This window comes from Neodiprion lecontei, chromosome 6 (assembly GCF_021901455.1).
Source record: "Neodiprion lecontei isolate iyNeoLeco1 chromosome 6, iyNeoLeco1.1, whole genome shotgun sequence".
NCBI lineage: Eukaryota > Metazoa > Arthropoda > Insecta > Hymenoptera > Diprionidae > Neodiprion > Neodiprion lecontei.
Genome location: NC_060265.1, coordinates 17147131 through 17162030, shown reverse-complemented (window position 1 = coordinate 17162030; position 14900 = coordinate 17147131). Strand labels below are relative to the sequence as shown.

Genomic DNA, 14900 nt, shown 5'->3' with positions numbered 1-14900 from the left:
CCGGAGATCCCTCCTCCTCCACCTCCTTGCGGAGGTCTCTTCTAGTCCACAGTGGTTGCCTCCGGTCTCCAGTAGCTTGTGCCCTGGCACAACCTTACCACTTACCTACACAGGATTTGTACCTATATTGATCGCGGTACAAGCAACATCGTGCACCACCTTGCACCTGTAGTAGGTGAAATGCCTACTTTCCTACGTAGGCTTCCTTACCCCTCACCCTTTGCTGCACCGCCGTTCTCTATCCAGCTTACCCGTATACATTTACGTATTTTCTTCCTCCGCGTAAGACCAGAGAAGAGATCCCTGCAGTCGGCGAATAATCCAAGCTTGGGTATTTGCTACATCTAAACCGAACTAACGCGAATTAAACCTATGCTTGATCATCGCCCCGGTACTTCTGAGGTATTATCAGCCGCCAAGGTAACTTCAATCACTAGGGGGAAATTCGCAGGCGTAGACACTTGCGTCAAAGTCCCTATCTCTAGCACGACATAAACTACGTTGGCCGAGTATCAAAGTTACGCGGCAGGCACTTACGCTGAGTATGATGTACCGTTCACCTACCTTTATGGCCACAATGATCCATCATTCTCTTTTTAAGACCACCCGCCTGATTACATTGTAAGTACTATGGGATCCCTCGCGGTTTTAAAGGGACATACGGCGACGCAAGATGAACGTACAGCAATGTAATGCACATTAAAAATGTTCAATGATGATCGAAATCTTAATAGAAACCCTCTTGGCGTATACCATATGTACCGTTCAGTTTGAATACCATATCAAATACATGTGTGTATATATTCAGTTCAATTCACACAATCCTATTTTCTTCTTCTAAAGCAGAAAATGGTGACAGAATTCCAAGTTGCTGCGGATTCTTCGTCAAAATTTCAACCTCACATTCGAATCGCTTTCCGACTGGTATACACGAAATAAATTCGATGACAAGTCATGCCCTTTCATTTAGTATTTTGGGGTTTTCAATTTCTTGAAACATTCAAGCATACGCATGTATGATAAAGTATGAACGGATATATCGAATACTTTATTTGCAGTACATTTGGTCAAAGTTCTGCTTCGACAGGTCTGAATAAGCTATTGCAACTAATTGCAAGCAGATTTGGTACCTTTTCTGTAGCCACACCACGATTCTCACAATGATTTATTACGTAAAGCGTCAGATGGATGCAGATAGCTTAGCAAATCTGAAAATTTTTAGCTCACACGTCAGATAGAACGTAGCCGAGATGTGGGGACAAGGCTGCATCAACGACATGTCGCAGCATGTAGTGCATATGTGTTTGAATGCGCCAAACATTAGGTACGATAAACATATTATTGTTTTTCGCTTAACCGGGTAAAAGTTTGGGAAGTAGTGCACGTTTGTGGTAATTTTTTCCTCTGGCGACAGGTGTCTTTCTCTCTTTGCTACTTCGCTTCTTTCGCGTACGTTCTTATATATCCTTTCGTTTTTTAAATCCACGAAGCGAGAAAACTCGTTGGTGAAACAATCGTTAGAGCTTGAGGGGTGAGTCGCGTTAGCGTCATCCGTTCTCGGTTGGCTAATTTTGGAGAAAACCGAGGATGAGAGAGAAAGACAGATAGATAGATAGATAGATAGATAGATAGATAGATAGATAGATAGATAGATAGATAGATAGATAGATAGATAGATAGATAGATAGATAGATAGATAGATAGATAGATAGATAGATAGATAGATAGATAGATAGATAGATAGATAGATAGATAGATAGATAGATAGATAGATAGATAGATAGATAGATAGATAGATAGATAGATAGATAGATAGATAGATAGATAGAGAGATAGAGAGAGAGAGAGAGAGAGAGAGAGAGAGAGAGAGAGAGAGAGAGAGAGAGAGAGAGAGAGAGAGAGAGAGAGAGAGAGAGAGAGAGAGAGAGAGAGAGAGAAAATACGAATGAGAGTATTTTTCGACGTGCAATTTTCTCCCCTTCGCGTGGAAAGAGTGAAGCTGAGCAAAAGAGGGGGAGGGAGAAGGAGTAGGAACTGGTGGCGGGGCAAAAAAAGAAAAGCGAATAAGAAAAAAATGGCACAGAGAGAAGCGGGGGAAAGAGCAGGTGTACATGCATACACGCACACACACGCACACATATATATAGAAGGAGGGTGAAAAAAGAAAAAGGTAAAAAAGTAAGAAAAAGAGGGGGGGAAAAAAATTACGAGAGTTTTTTCAGGGTGTACTTCACGTCGGTTTTCCACCAGAACCGAGGGGTGCGAAGGCTTCCGAGGTAATGGAGCGCGCGAAGGAGGTGGCGAGGGCTGCCGTGACTCGGGTTGGCGAAGTCGGAGGAGGGTAGGGGTAATTGAGAAGAGGAGATTTACTCGAGGGATCTGCGGCCGCCCACCACGGCGGCACCCCGGGGAGGGAAGGAGGGCCCTTTCCATTCCCTGACTGGCTCACGCTAACTATATACGCCGATTCTCGGCCGACGGATAGATAGATAGACAGATAGCGAGACATATATATACATACATACATACATACATATATATATATGTATATATAGACGGATACCCGAGTCTCGTCGATATCGGCGGGGAACCACTGCATGGTGGTACTGAAATCGTCCGGAAGTGGAACGGGGGAAAGCCGGCGTGGCGGGGACCGGAAGGGGGATTTTGGGGGGGGGGGGGGGGGTGAAACGGGTGCCGGAATGGGAACCGTATCTCGAAGTGGCATGCAACGAGGGCGAAGACGACTCTCGGCGTTTCTAGTCTGCACAGCGGTAAAGATAAGGCTCATAGCTCGATAGATAAGTGAGGTCGAATCGCGTTGCGCTGCGTTACGTTACGATATGTTACTTTACGTTACGTCGCCATCGCCATCGCCATCGCGGTAGGTACAGCTCGGGTAGGATTAGGTTAACTTCCGTTTACGATCCATTCTCTCTCTTACACCTTTTTCTCTCTTGCGGCCTGAAATTAGTCCTGCGATTTAGAGCAGCTTCTGCGAGCCGCCTCCTAAGCAGCGAACTAATTGAAAGTCAAATTCGTGTTCTGGGGGGGGGGGGGGGGGGGTGAGGAAATACAGCAGTGGTAAAGTGGTGTTCCACTTTATGATCGTGTACCAATCCTTGATCGGGTAAAAAATCTAGTGTATAGTAAGTTATAATGAATGTGATTGAATTTGAGTCTGAAAGATATGAGTGCGTTTAGTAGCTTTATTGCGTTTAACCGAAATTCAGACGATATCAAGTTTACTAATTAATAGGTTTTTCTTAAAGTTACATCGTCATGTGATTATTGATACCTTGTAAATATACTATGAATACTTATTTGTAGCGATGTTTTCATGCTCAGAGTCAGACAGCGTGAAGCCAATAATTTAAATCCTACTGTAGGGGTAAATCAACATCGTTTAATCATTGTAGATTCTGAGCTATACAGTAGACGCTTGATGATGAGCAGATTCAGAAAATGCGTAAACGTATGAGGTGTTTTTGAAGCCAAATTGTAACAGCGTACGTCGACTTAATGTGTGTAAAACAGATTTATTGTTGGCCATAAAACAGCAAAGAAAGAAAAAGAAAATAGAGAATACCGATCGTACGGATCGGTCAACCGGTACACCTAATCCACTCGAAACTTATACGCATATAGCCGAATTTGGGTATACGCGAGAGGCGGTAACGGGAGATTCGCGAGGATGTTTTATCGGGCGGAAAACCGGTAGCCAAGACACACATGCGCACGCACATAGCGAGCGGAGAGTTGAGCGGGTTTGGTGCAGCGAGCCGTCGCTGTGGGAAATAAAAATTGATAGATCCCCGCCCTCGTGCCTTATATACATCCCTACGCCAGCTTCCGAAGCTCCTCCGGTTCCCTCCCACGTTCCTCCCGAGATAATTGAAACGAATGGGTGACTACTCAGAGACCTAAAAGAGAAAGCGGAGGTAACGTATGGATTTCTATACGCAGCCGGTCCCGCCTGATTCGCATACCTCTGAATATTACATACCGTCAGATCCGCTGCTTTGCCCCGCGTATATATATAAAGAAAGAAACGACAGGCAGAGGAGGCGGGCCATTATTCTCGCTGTTGAAAAATGCGTAAGTAATACGACTCTTCGAATCTATCAGAACCTCGCCTGAGGAGGGATCTATTTTATTTTATCGCGAGGACTGCGAGGTGCCGGGGGCGGAGGTGGAGGTGGAGGTGGAGGTTCTCGCCGGTTTACGAGGGGTTGCCGTGTAAATCTGTGGGGTCGTTAAGGGGAGAGCTACGAAGGCGTAAAGCAGTAAAGTGAAATCGGCGAGCAGAATCACGTTAGCCTCCCTCACTCCCGCCCCTCATTCGGATCCCTGGCATTTCAACAAAGAGTCGGCGCCTTGTTCGCAGGCTTTTTGCCGCCCCGAACCACTTCAACTCACTTTTCAGGCTGACTATACTTGTGTACGGGGAAAAAAGTCGAGCTGGAGACTTGGGTAATTTTTTTTTTCTTCTGTTCTCAATATCACCTCTATTGAAATGCAACGAGGAAATTTCCATTTCATCTTACCTACTCTGTCATTGCGAAGAAACAAAATCATGTATTCATCATTACCTTACATTACCTTCATTCGAATCTGCTCTATGATTGACGTAGAACGATAATCACGTGTGTTCGTTTATATCGTGAGATGTTTACTTTTAGAATTGCAAAAATTGCTACACGTCGTGATGGGATTATTTTCGAAATCGTTCAAAAAAATTTCGCTGACCAAAACCAACTTCTATAGGCAACCAAGATCATTGAGTGATATTTTTCAATAAATTTTAAATTCACATGATTTACAATAACCCATTTCAAGTAGTCTTGTGTTGCAAATTTGATAATTCGTTTTACTGATTCATATTCATCATGAAGTTGTGATGGTTCAACTAATTAAAAAATTTGTGTACAATTTTCTGAATGTATAGACGAAATGGCCCGTTTCATCTTTTCTTCAGACGTGACGAACAGAATTGCTTCTATGGGTTATAAATTCTTTACTTGTCTACCAATATCGATACCTTGTGATAAATTTATGAGAAACGACGGAATATGAATCAACATTTTTTCATTAAAAAGCTTTGGACTCCATCAGTGGAATGTCAGTATCGTAATAATTTGATAAATCAATGGAATACAACGAATATTACAGTAAGTTGTCATCTGGTTGGTCTCGATGGTGAGAATATTAAAGTTAAGACATTTGTGGTAGATTGTATATTGTGGCAGAGCTAATTCTTTCTCGACTTACCCATCCTATCGCACGTGGCGAAGATCGCTATCTCTCGCATATTTATAGCCGCCCTTTTCGACCTTTTGTATGTGTAGGAGACGTGATATACGCAACCTGTGTCGGTAAATATTGAAGATGACGAGTTGCATCGTCCCTACACAGTCGTTCGCGATCTCGTTAAATGGTGCGTTACGATTCGAGGTGATAATTATTGATCCTGTTTATGTTCTAGAGAAATTCAATATCCCCAGCAGAAAGAGAGAAGTATAGCAGACCAAGAAGCACTCCGGATCCACAACACCACGATCATATGCATCTTAAGAAGATGAAAAAGGAGCAAGACAAAGATATCGGACACGTAAGTAGTTAATTTTTCTATTTCTGTCACCTCATGTATTTTAATGAGCGAAAGTAAGTTTATAAAGGATTCACGTTGACTAATCATACTGTCTCGTATGAAATTCACAGTATCGACAACTGCAAATTTTCAGTTAATTTTCCTGTCTATCTTACTGTTTACTAATTTTATTACATTTTGTGACTACGTAGCATTCACTGTCGCATTGTTAATACAGAATTAATTTGTTCATGTAACTTCTCCGGTTTTTCATGCGCCAATTCGGTCGCGAGAACAGTTTTTGGACTCCCGCCACCTGGCGGAGAATCCCGAATCGAGGATTGCCAGCCACAGAATGCCTTCAATTATTCTCACGTTGTTGAAGATTAGTCCGATCTCATTTCTCTCGGCCTCTCGACAAAATAACTTTGTTTTATATTTCCTATGACATTTCAGAGATAGTACGGGAGGTTCTGTTAAAATTTCATGACCACCATCATTTATCATAAAATAATTAGTGAATAAATTTGACGTAATCAACTTGAATATTCGATCTTCGTATTGATAAAAATGGTGGTCGACGGGCTACCTAGAAATAAGAGAATGACTGTGTTAAATGACATTTATTTTGATTATTATCAAAGCTTACGAATCGGTGATATAAAAATATTTTTTTTTCTAAAGTTTTGTTTCACGTAATAATGATGCCAAGAAATATATATTCCGGTAATCGAATTACCACTTATTTTAGTACCACGTATTGTGATACGTTTTCAGTCCTTATTCTTGCATTAAACAAAAAAGTTTTTGAATATTTTTGATTGGCATACATATAGAATTACGCTGATTGCGACATAGTCACGTCAGTACTGCGTAGGCTTTGATAACAGTATAGAAAAACAGTGACATTTTACTCTGTCTGTAAGGACTAGCATCCTGTTAACTTAAAAATCTGTGGTACAAATATTATAATGTAAAAAAAAGAGTTGCACATAAAGAATAGTGAGTAAACTTAACGTGTAAATATAGCGACTCAGTTTGCAAAAATATTAATGCCATTCATTCGTCCAATGTATTCAGCAGAGTGACGGAGAGAAAAGCGACCAGGACCTAGTGGTAGACGACGCTAGCGAGGGCCCGACGAGTCCAACGGCAAACGGCACTTCGTCGCCACGAGAAAACGGCCTGGACAAGCTCGGCCCGTCTTCGGTGCAGATGAGCAGTCAGGTAAAGAAGGAAGTCCCACCACCCTCGCCGAGAAGCGGTACGAGCAGCAACGCCAGCACACCGTCGGCGAAGAAGATGGAAGAGCGGGAAAAGCCGCCGACGCCGATATCGAAACCCGTCACGCCGACGTCTGCCGGAGGCAGCAGCTCTGGATCTGGTGGGCTCAAATCTTCCAGTTCGAGCAAACCTCTCGTTTCCGCCTCGGCTGTCGGACCTTATCCTCAGCACTATCCGCCCCCGCATCACCCGCCTGCAGGACCCCATGTCGACATGCTCGGGTACCCGCCCGGCGCTCTCAACGGATATCCAGCGAGGCCGCCTCTTCAACAATTGTACGACCCTCACGGAGGGATGAGAGCACCTTTGGGACCACTGGGTGTTCCGGGAGGAAAACCGTTAGTAATTCTCTCTTCCCACTTTCTTCCTAGTGTTTATATTTCATGCTTGTAATATATGCGTCGGAGTCAGGTTGTTCCCTGCAGTATTGCGTGTTATCTCTAGGGAGGGAGGTTTATTCTGGAGTACGATGCTATTGTTAAGACAGCAGATTCCAGTCGCGCGGATTTAGAATACAAGATGTTCTGTCAATATGTTTTTATGAACTGTACTCGCTTCCTGTGTATGAGGTAAAACAGACCTTATATCCTACTTTAAGGTAGTACATAATTTGGGTTTGGAGTTTTCCAGGTGAGGGTAAAAATTCAGGAAGATCATAAAAAAGAAGAGTCACAGTATTGGATTCTCAAAAATACAAATATCTACTTCTGAGATTTCCGTAATGTGGAAAGCCGGAATATTAAAAAGTTTTTGAAGTACAAAAATGGTCAAATTATATTAATTAAAGTATAACGTATCGTCAGAATTTTGTCATAATTTAGGGTAAATCAAATTATAGTATGTGGAACAATTCGATACTTTGCCTTTCTCTGATTTAAGCCTTCTACATCTTTATAAATTTTAATCCTAACCCTATCGCGAAAAGTGGGACATTTCCAGTGACTGTGAAGTTTGCAGCATCAGCTAATCGCGAGACGAGTGCTGTAATCCCACGAGTCAGATATTGCCTATCCACTTTTGAAACGCTTTTTTTCTAAGATCTGTGGAGGAAAATTTGATTTGAGAAGAATCAAATATAATATGATAATTTGAAAGAAATAGATCAAGGGCAATCAAGAGATCCAGAGGTACAGGCCTGCCTTCGTGAAACATAACCGTAACGTGCAAACTTCAGGATTCACTCATTGTCCGCCGTATGGCGTTATTGGCAGTGCATAAAGTCCGTGTATAAAATTGAGTTATCGGAAAGTGCGCATGCGCCAAGAAAGCCCTGGTGAGGCACTTTACGCATGTTCTACGGGGTTCGGAAATATAACTTGCCAAGCATGAGTGGGGACAAATTTTTTATCGAAGGAAAATTTTTCTCTGAAATTTAATTTATCAATTAAAAAAAATGTAAAATTTGTATTTTCAAATTTCGTTCTCATTTTTCTGTAGAATACGATAATGAATCGAAACAAATGATTAATACGAAGCATATTCGTACACATAGCTAATTTATAAATTTCGATTTATGAATATTTACCATAGAATATTTTTGAAACCCAATTTCCTCATATTATGTTCCGAATTTACTTTTCAGAGCATACAGTTTCCATGTATCGAGTGAGGGTCAGATGCAGCCAGTCCCTTTTCCCCCAGATGCCTTGATTGGTCCTGGCATACCTAGGCATGCACGTCAGATAAACACGCTGACGCATGGGGAGGTTGTCTGTGCAGTGACGATCTCCAATCCTACGAAGTATGTCTACACCGGAGGTAAAGGATGTGTCAAGGTGTGGGACATCAGCCAAGGGGTTAGTGGAAGTGCAAAACCGGTATCGCAGCTGGACTGTCTGCAGAGGGACAACTACATCAGATCAGTAAAACTCCTTCCGGATGGACGGACATTGATTGTGGGTGGGGAAGCGAGCAATCTCAGCATATGGGATTTGGCGAGTCCTACACCCCGCATTAAGGCTGAACTAACCTCCTCAGCGCCAGCCTGCTATGCCTTAGCCATTTCCCCAGATTCCAAGGTCTGCTTCAGCTGCTGCAGCGATGGCAACATTGCAGTCTGGGATCTGCAAAACCAGACACTAGTTCGGCAGTTCCAGGGACACACGGATGGTGCTTCGTGCATAGATATCTCCGCCGATGGCTCGAAACTTTGGACCGGAGGTCTGGATAATACTGTAAGATCCTGGGACCTCCGCGAGGGCAGACAACTTCAACAGCACGACTTCACATCCCAGATATTCTCCCTCGGCTACTGTCCATCCGGAGAGTGGCTTGCCGTTGGAATGGAGAATTCAAACGTGGAAGTTCTCCATGCCACGAAACCCGACAAGTATCAGTTACATCTCCACGAATCCTGTGTTCTGTCTCTTCGATTCGCATCTTGTGGAAAATGGTTTGTCTCTACTGGAAAGGACAACCTTCTGAATGCTTGGCGCACACCTTATGGAGCTTCTATTTTCCAGGTGATTACATGCGAATTAAAACGGGAGTTATACTTTGGCAAGTGGTGTCATTGGGTTATTGTTTTGTTTTAGTCAAAGGAATCATCCTCCGTGTTGAGCTGCGACATATCTACGGACGACAAGTACATTGTTACCGGTTCTGGCGACAAGAAAGCAACGGTCTATGAAGTAATATACTAGGTGCGCAATTGACCTCAAAAAGCTTGTTAATACATACTTAAGATGTACGCTTGTTAAGATTATTTATGAAATTAATATACTTAGTGAAACCCCCATTGCCAGAAAAATCTGATCTGCTACGATTGTGAAAACTATATGCATTAAAAAATCCAATTCAGCTGTCGAATGAATTCCACAGACTAAATTGTAATATAGCAATCAACGCCTGTCTGGTTCACCCTAACTCCGAATTATAGGAATTACCATTCGATTAATAATTATGTAGTAGAACAAAGTCGTAAAATTTTTGGTGAATCGCTTTGTGCAAGCAAATGGCGCCATAATTAACCCGAATTACGGACTGATTAAAGTACGGAAGAATTAGATTCTAGGAACTGAAGTTATATTAAATATACATTGAAGACGTAACAATAGATATTTAAGATTGTATAGACACCTAATCTTATAAGTAGAGAATGAAATGTATGACGAGTTATGATTATTGTCATCATAATTTTGATTATCGACATTATTATTATTATTATTATTATTTTTATTTTTATTATTATTATTATAAAGTAAATGCGAACATTTTTTCTAATAATGGATGAATATTATAAATTTATGGTGACCGTTACTTTGATCATTTTGGATTTTTTTCAATTTCCCCGAAAATATGTTTATAAAAAATGAAGAAAATGTCTGTCAAATATAAACATTTCCGAATAATATTAACATGTGCTACCCTTCGCGTAATTGAAATTTTAAATGTATAATATACTGAAATTTTTTATGCTTAATTATTTTTTTTTCATGAATTCAAATCTATAAAAGAAATTTATTTGATGCTTAGAATAACATTTATACTTCCGACTACATATCGGATCAAAAAAAAAAATACATACATTGAATCTCAAATCTTTCTTATATTTCACAAAACCATAGTTTTTACGGTTTAATTGAGTGTCATTTTATGTGGAATATGCGCACTCCGTGCCGAATTGTTTTATTCCTAGGTTTAGGAAGTATAACATGGTTCTCATGCATCAAATTGATTTTTTTATCCATTTTAATTTATGAAAAGACAATAATTAAAGAACTTTGAAAATTTTAATCTATTTTACATTCAAAATTTCAATCGCCCGGTGGCACGTGTTAATATTACTTGGACATTTTTTTCATCTAATACAAAAATATTTCTGGGGAGAGATTGAAAAAATTGCAAAACGACCATAGTAACGGACACATGTATAAGTATATATATTAGGGTGTTGCCCGAAAAAATAATTGCGAATTTCCATCGTGTCACCCTCTAAAAAACTTGTTTGGATTGAAAGAAAGGTTATCTCCAAAGATGAGCGTTCTACGTTAAGTCTAAGATGGCGCGCTCATTCGATTTTTCAAATTTTCAAAAAACTGAAAAATTGATTGAGTACAATCATAAACGTAACGTACAATGCTCATCGAACGAGAGAATCTTTCTTTCAACCCAAAAAAAACTTCTGACAACCCGGTTGAATGTTTAGAAATAATGAGTCGAGCGACTTTCTTTGTCACCTTTACTCATAGACAAAGCTTATACCACGTGTCAAACAGCAAGGACAACACATTTATTGCTGATTCTATATCTATATAACGTTAGGGTGTTTCAAAAAAAAATAATTTGCGAATTTCCACCATGACATGAACGATCTACGTTACGTCTAAGATGGCGCTATTTCGATTTTTCACTTTTTTCGAACAGAACGCTCACCTTCAGAGAGAATCTTTCTTTTAACCCAAACGAACTTCTCAGAGGGCGCCACGATAGAAATTTGGAAATTATTCTTTCGTGCAACACTCTAATTTATATATTACCATATGTATGTATATATGTATACCTAAATTCAATGATCAAAGATTTTTCATTACATACAATCGTTATTATATACCATGTATATTTTCGTTAGAGAAAACGTTCGCTACTATTGTAAAATAAAACCCTTTTATTGCGCGAATGTAAAAAAATCTCTTTCATCCTCAGGATATACAGTGAATCGAGATCAATATCTCAAAAGAGTGAATGGGGGGAAGGAGAAAGCGGATGGGGGATACCTGATGACGTATTGAATTTACACGTAGACATCTAAATTTTAAATTAGGCGTAATAATTCTGTTGGTAAAAAATAAATAAAATAATGTCATAGTTATATACATTATATAGTCTCGCAAATAAGTGTTCTTTCTGCAAATTTACGTACCTACGTATAATTTCTTACATAAAAACATACAAGTTATAATTAATGATAAACTCTGCGATATCCGACGTATGACATATGTATTTAGATACGTGTACATATATCGTATGTCTAATATTATCACGATCAATATTATTAAAAAAAAAAGAGAGAAGAAAACATAATAACCGACACGTATCGTAATCTACCGCAGTTCACACTGCATTTAACGAGATATTTAACGATATTTTTGTGACTGTCATGTGAACACTTAAACACTAAAGTGAACAACAATAGCAAAATTTGGTGAAAAGGCGAGATGAATTTTTATCGATAGATTCTAATATTAGGCAACGTCAGCTATGGCTACAGTTCTTACTCTCTCGTTAAAATTCGATAAAAATTCAAAAAGCGATTCGCTCAATTGAGTCAGGCCTAGATAATTATTAGCTAGCGCATTACACGGAGCCGAATTAGTAATGTGAGAACCAGATGCAAACGGATATTTATATTTTGTTACAGGATGACATAATGACACTGCTGTGGTGGTAGCAAATCAGATTAAAACGATCTTCACCAAATTGTATTATATATAAGTTTATTGTTAATACGAAATATGTATAACATCAGTTTGCAACGATCACAGCACCGATAATAGACCAATAGAAACAACGATACCTCAACAAGACTCAATAGTTAAATATCACTCAACAATCAAATTTATTACAAATCAATATTCTTTTACAATAAGCCAAATGAAAAATATGCATTTTTAGTGACTGTGGGGATTGCCCTGCATGTTTGAAATGTTCTCGAAATCTCAAGTTTTACGAAATTTTATTATTTTAAATACCATATCTTATAAATACATCAGCTACAAATGTATATTACGTGTCCACGATATCATATAAGATGAGCAGTCGGCCATTGCAATGCGTTTCTAACAAAAAATCATTTCATGCACAGTTCATGTTGTTCCTATAACCACGCAAAAATTGTTTTTTTCGGCAATTAAATCATCGATACATAAAATTCTTCTTTTTCTCATTACCCTCCAATCACGTCTTCCGTATCCGAAACTATCTCAACATTAATTCCTGATGAAACTTATGGATAACAAACGTACAATAAAAATCTGTTTGTCATCCTGTATGTATCTCGAGATACGCGACAAAAGTGTTACCGTTAAGGTAGTAGTATTTATCAAGAGAATAAACCAACGAGATATTTCGGCACAAGAAAAAATTCTGCCAGTGACAAATACAATTTCTACATCTCAACGACTTACACTCTGCTTAAATCGATTACAATAATATTGTTCCTCGGATTTCGGTATAAATAGATTTCCATTTAAAACAAAACATTCCTTTTTAACTGGTGAGGGTATGCATATTTTAATTTTTATATCTGCAAAACACGCCATTGCAACGAACAAATCAAACTTGTGTTTACGCATTATTCCAATCACATTTCAACAGTGTATCATAATGTATCAGGCCGAGATCCACATACTAGACGTAGATTGCAGATCAGGTATTTTTTTGGATACGAAACTTATTAATACCGCAATATATCTAAACCTGTAAAACCTGTAAACCTGTAAACCAGAAACTCACAATCGGTAATTTCATCGTTTTCGATGAATGTATACGAACTTTTAATCGGTTTCAATTTAAAAAAAAACTGCCCATTTCAGATATACCTACAGAAAAGGTTTATTGCTAGGTTTTGTTGAATATGTATTAGTTTATTTCGGTTCGCATATTAAATGAAAAACACTATTGTTTAGAAATTATTACGTAACGTATCACAAATAATATACAATATAAATTTGATTCGCAAATTGTGCAACGGTTAAAAGTTTTATTAATTGCACAATTTGAGGTTCGTTTTACAGTGAATAATATATATAAAATATTTTTTTCTTCGTTCGCATTTTCTCCTTTCTCTTTTCACAGATCACAGTAGGTCACCTTCTATTTTACCCAAAATTTATAAAATTCACTATCTTATCAAGTCTACAAACATCCATCATACGATAATGTTTTGTACTACTAACAGATTACGAACTTTCCATTAATAAGTGTTGCACAAATGTCATCGTATAATATCGAGATGTGGTCATCTTCGCCTAATGTAATTCTACTTTTTTTCAAGTAATCTGTGAATAAGATATCACTGAGTTTTAAAATCTCAATTACGTTATAGTATATAGCTGGCATATTTGAATTTAAACGACAGTATACGATCAACAGCTCTGTTACTATCGTCAAGGCTCGAACTAACGAGAATACGGTTACTAAATAAACTCACCATTCCTAGACCATAGTCTTCGGATATTCTGGGTAGAGACGGAACCTTAGGTTTGATTCAGGTTATGGGTGTGTTAAGACGCGATGGTGCTGAGAAGTTGTAATTCCGGATAGCTCTAATTCGATGGTAAATAGATAAACACACGGCCTGTTGCTCTTCCACTGTGAAATTCAAATTTCGACTTGCCGGCGTTGCCTGAAGAACATAAAGACGGATACCCCTGGGTAAATTTTTGTGACCAGTTTTCGGCGAGCAAGTGGGCCCAGATGGGCCTAGGAGAGTAAGACTGTTTTGCTCTATCGACTCTACCTAACGAGCTCACACCGACATTCGTAGCAGCCAAAGTAGTGTCAGTATGAAAGCTTGAAGTTGAGTCGGTACAAAGTGAGTACGTAAGACTACTTGTCGACTGCGACTTAGAAATGTCGATCAGCTCGATCATCCCCGTGTGAAGACATGTAACCGCGTCCACCGCCAACCACCCCAACTACCTCCAAGCACCTCCAACCACCGTCAACCACCTCCGACCACTTCCGATCACCTTCGTCCTCCACGTTCACCTCGTCCCCCTCTTCCTGCTCCTTCTCCACCCCCTCACGGTCGTCGTCGTCCTCGTCCTCTTCGACCACTGCCAACCACCTCCAAACACCTCCTATGTTGACTCCTACGTAACACAGGCTTCGCAATGATAAATCCAAGCCAGTACTTAGCCTGTGTGTACTTACCGACTTGTCGGTGATACAAGAAATTAATAATGAGAATAAGTTTCTTTCGAAACTCGTAGCGAAACAGTGATTTAATTAAAGTTAGGTACCCGAAAGAAGAATGTATACATAGATCGTAAATAGTAATAGATCAGATGTAATAATGATGCAG

General features: G+C 39.5%; 1 protein-coding gene across 8 annotated transcripts in view; it reads left to right on the top strand.

The window, feature by feature from the left end:
• LOC107225766 (protein groucho) overlaps positions 1 to 14473 on the top strand; it is a 138607-nt gene extending 124134 nt beyond the window's left edge. For 6 of the 8 annotated variants that reach the window (XM_046743961.1, XM_046743960.1, XM_046743959.1 and 3 more), the window contains 4 exons: positions 5486 to 5611; positions 6671 to 7212; positions 8457 to 9336; positions 9409 to 14473. In XM_046743961.1, the coding sequence (XP_046599917.1) occupies positions 5486 to 5611; positions 6671 to 7212; positions 8457 to 9336; positions 9409 to 9516 (1656 nt within the window). In that variant the 3' untranslated portion in view covers positions 9517 to 14473. The remainder of the gene's footprint in view (positions 1 to 5485; positions 5612 to 6670; positions 7213 to 8456; positions 9337 to 9408) is intronic. The other 2 variants (XM_046743957.1, XM_046743958.1) reach the window with 1 other exon arrangement.
• The last annotated feature ends 427 nt before the right edge of the window (positions 14474 to 14900 follow it).